The 3,428-nt window shown below is 40.3% G+C and overlaps 1 protein-coding gene across 1 annotated transcript in view; it reads left to right on the top strand.

Annotated features, from left to right (window-relative positions):
* Positions 1 to 3,428, top strand: part of ADAMTS20 (ADAM metallopeptidase with thrombospondin type 1 motif, 20) — a 114,289-nt gene that overhangs the window by 109,299 nt on the left and 1,562 nt on the right. Inside the window, exon 40 of the mRNA XM_009327697.1 lies at positions 3,192 to 3,289. Coding sequence (XP_009325972.1) covers positions 3,192 to 3,289 — 98 coding nt within the window. The remainder of the gene's footprint in view (positions 1 to 3,191; positions 3,290 to 3,428) is intronic.

The following is a 3,428-nucleotide window of genomic DNA, read 5'->3' on the forward strand; positions in this document are numbered from 1 at the left end:
GGGTTTCCTTCAGACAGAGCAGTAACTGTGATGATAGCAGGGGAAAATTACCTGCATTTTAGTCAAACAGAAGAACGAGCTATCTGACTTGGAGTTGAATCTGACATTTAATCTTCTCATCCACAGAAGGTGGTTTTCTTTTGCACAATTAAGTTTATTTTGCAATACCACAGTTTAAGAGGCTTTTCTGGGCTTTGTTTATCCTGGCTTTAGAGAAGCAATCTGTGTTCTGTTTCTGATAAATTTCTCCTTGTGTTCAGTTATGACAGATATTCCTTTGAATCGACTGTATAAAAATACTGTAGCAGCAGAGCAGAGCAAAGATCTAACTGTATTTATGTCTATATTCTGCCTTTAAACATGAACAGCTGTGCATACATTCATCTGCCTCATGTCTGACTCTGTGCTGCCATCCAGAACCTTTTCCTTTTTAATAAACAAATGTTTCCTTCTTTAATCTGTGTGTGTGTTTTATCTCTGTTCCTGCAACACAATTTTCTTGTCCGCATTATGTTTTTCAAATCTTATTTGTATAATTAAACAACGCATGCAACAGGGAGAACCCGTGCTGTAAACGGTAGAGAACTACTCTCTCCCCGAGCAGCTGAAATAAAACAAGCTATTTCTGTCTTGCACACCGTTACTATTTTGTTTTGGAAAGCAAAACTCCACATTTATGAATACTGAAAGACTCTTTTTGAAATCACTGTATGGTCTTATTTTACAGTCCGATTTACAGAAGCAAGGAACACTCAAGAAGAGCTCATGAATTTTCTACATGCAAAAGGCTAGAGTGATTCATAGCAGCAGCATATATTTACGCCTGGTGGGATGAAATCTTTTTTTGCACTTTAGTTGTCTCTGGCAGTCATTCACTGATCATGGTAATGACATTCATGGTCAGTTCATCATTCTCCATGAGTTTTTTGATGTTCCTCTGGAAGCTGGAATAATTAAAAATGTGGTTGCCCAGAAAACAAATTGAAATTTGTGCTTGTAAAATCAGGGGGCAGAAAGTTTCTTTTCAGTGCTTTGTATTTAAAATGTCTTGCAGAAAAGGCTTGTTGTAAAAACATTTATTTAACACCTCAGTAAAGAAAACAGCAGCCCTGCTAGTATTTGTGTTCCTGGAAGGTCTGCAACTCATGGTGAAGAAAGCTGCCACCAGTAGTCCCTTTCATCAGGGTTTACAAGGTATTTAGCTAAGAATTCTTTTGCCCTGCAATTATTGTATTCTGTCTCAGGTTTATTACTACTTTTGCCAGAAAAGTAACACTGTCCCCAGTTCCTTAACTAAATTCCTGCTTGCAACTTCTGAGAGAGGAGGGAAAAACAGGAGTAAACTTGTAGTTGTTACCTCAAAGTGAAAACACACCACCTGTGTGCTAACATAAAGGCAGTACTAGAAAGTGAACAGTAAAAAAAAGATTATTTTACTTCTAGAGTTCTCTTTTCCATGCCAGGATTAGAGATTCGTTGCTGCTCTTTCTTATGTTGCTGGGTATATTTTTGGTGTTATGCTGCCAAATATTTACTCGGAGGGATTATTTTGAGACGGATCTATGGAGAACGCAGATGGGCAGGCATAAAAGAGGGAGATTTTCTTTGGATTGGAAGTACACCCTCCTGCAATGTGTTTGCCTGGCCAGCTGTCGACAGCATTGCTTCATATGAAATTCAGCGTTCAGAATATTTTCAAAGCAGTGAAGGAAGTGAACTCTGGAGCACTGTTTCGAGCAGTAACTCACACCCCTGTCTAAGCAGAGGGACAGGGAGGGCTTTATCCCTAAAATGAAAACAAGCTTCTGGCTACCTGAAAAGCTGACCTAGCCCATATTCAAACAAAAACCCCACCATTGTTATCAGTGCTGTGTTGTTACTGCCATAATAAATTTATATAAACTTTTAATCATAAAATTTTAATAAAATATATCTACAGGCAATTCCGTGCTGCGCAGTGTCTTTTTTCTCTCTGTGTGTTTTGTTCCGTGCACCACAAACACTGTTTCCTATCTTTTGGATGAACCTGACTTTTCTAACCAAAACAACTTTCTTCTGGAGAAATTAGTTCTTCAAATTTTTTTCTTTCTGCTTTACTTGCTGAAAAAAAGTGAGGTATCATATTTTAATGTCATTGCCCTAGAAACACATATTCAAACAACTGTGTATTTAAATATTTCTACACCTTCCCCCCCCCCCCCCCCCCCCCCAAACCGCCTGTGTTCCACAAGCCGCTCTGGCATTTTCCATGTCAGAAGGCAGAAGGTTGGCACAAGCATAAGAAGCAGCTTGGCAAAGTTTTTTGGGTTTTTTTGTAATGTGGTACATTACAAAAAAATTTATGTGAATTGGTGTGACCACTGTTCAGTACAATAAAAGACTTCTGGCTCTGATCCCACAAGTCACTATACCAGCGTGTATTTCTAGCCCTTCACTGAATCCCAATAATATGCATGTAATTCTGCGCTGGTGCACGGATCTAGTGTGGGGATTCAGTTCCCCGTGCTTGAGACCTCAGGCTGTGGGGGTTTTTTGACGTTTGTTCCTGGCCATGTGTCTTTCTCTAGCATTTTGTCCAGGACAAAGCATGTGGTTATTTTTCAAAATATACTATTACTAATAGGAATACAGGAGAAATAGTGTAACACAGTAACTCTTGTGGGTTTTTTGGTGGTTTTTTTTAATCGGGAGTTGCTATTCAGAATTTCTGTCGTATTAGAAATGTTGCCAGTTAAATTCCCCATAGCTACACAAGAATCACTTACTCTGAAAGCAGAAATTTCATGCAAATCTGAGTCGTATTTTGCTTTAAAGGTCTGTCTAGTTGTATGCTGTGCTGCTAATTCACACTGCCTTTACCATGTGAGCCAAAGCTAAACGATGTGATCAGTGCCATGCCAAGTATGAGCTAAAATTATCAGAATATTAGATATGAGGACATTAAAATGATCTCTTGGCATGCAGGAGACAGGCTGTCACCCCTACATAGCTGCAACTAGCAGATGATAGTCTCAAACCTAGATCTTCTTCCTAAAAAAAGCATGCTCCTAATTGCTGAATTACAGAGCATGTCAAAGAATCTCCCTTGCATATATAAACCCCCTGCTTGTTTGCCTGGGAAGTGATTTACTTTTCCTCACTCACCTGGTTGACCCAGTCCTTGCTCCAGTGTGCTGATCCTTTGTTATCAGGAAAGGACTCGTCCATGAGCTGCGAAGGAGGGAGCTGCTTCCCTCCGGCGTGGACTTCAGTGGTCAGCGCAGGGCTCGTGCCTTAGCATCTCCTGGAGGCAATGTAGATAGCTGGTTCCCCAGAACTTCCTTCTCTAAATCTCATAATCGAGCCCTATTTTTTCCACAGGTGCTATCAAGGAGCCTGGGTATCCTGTGTGCAGCTGTGGCTCACACGACATGGCAGGGCATCTCTGA

This window comes from Pygoscelis adeliae, unplaced genomic scaffold, assembly GCF_000699105.1.
Source record: "Pygoscelis adeliae isolate BGI_AS28 unplaced genomic scaffold, ASM69910v1 Scaffold113, whole genome shotgun sequence".
NCBI lineage: Eukaryota > Metazoa > Chordata > Aves > Sphenisciformes > Spheniscidae > Pygoscelis > Pygoscelis adeliae.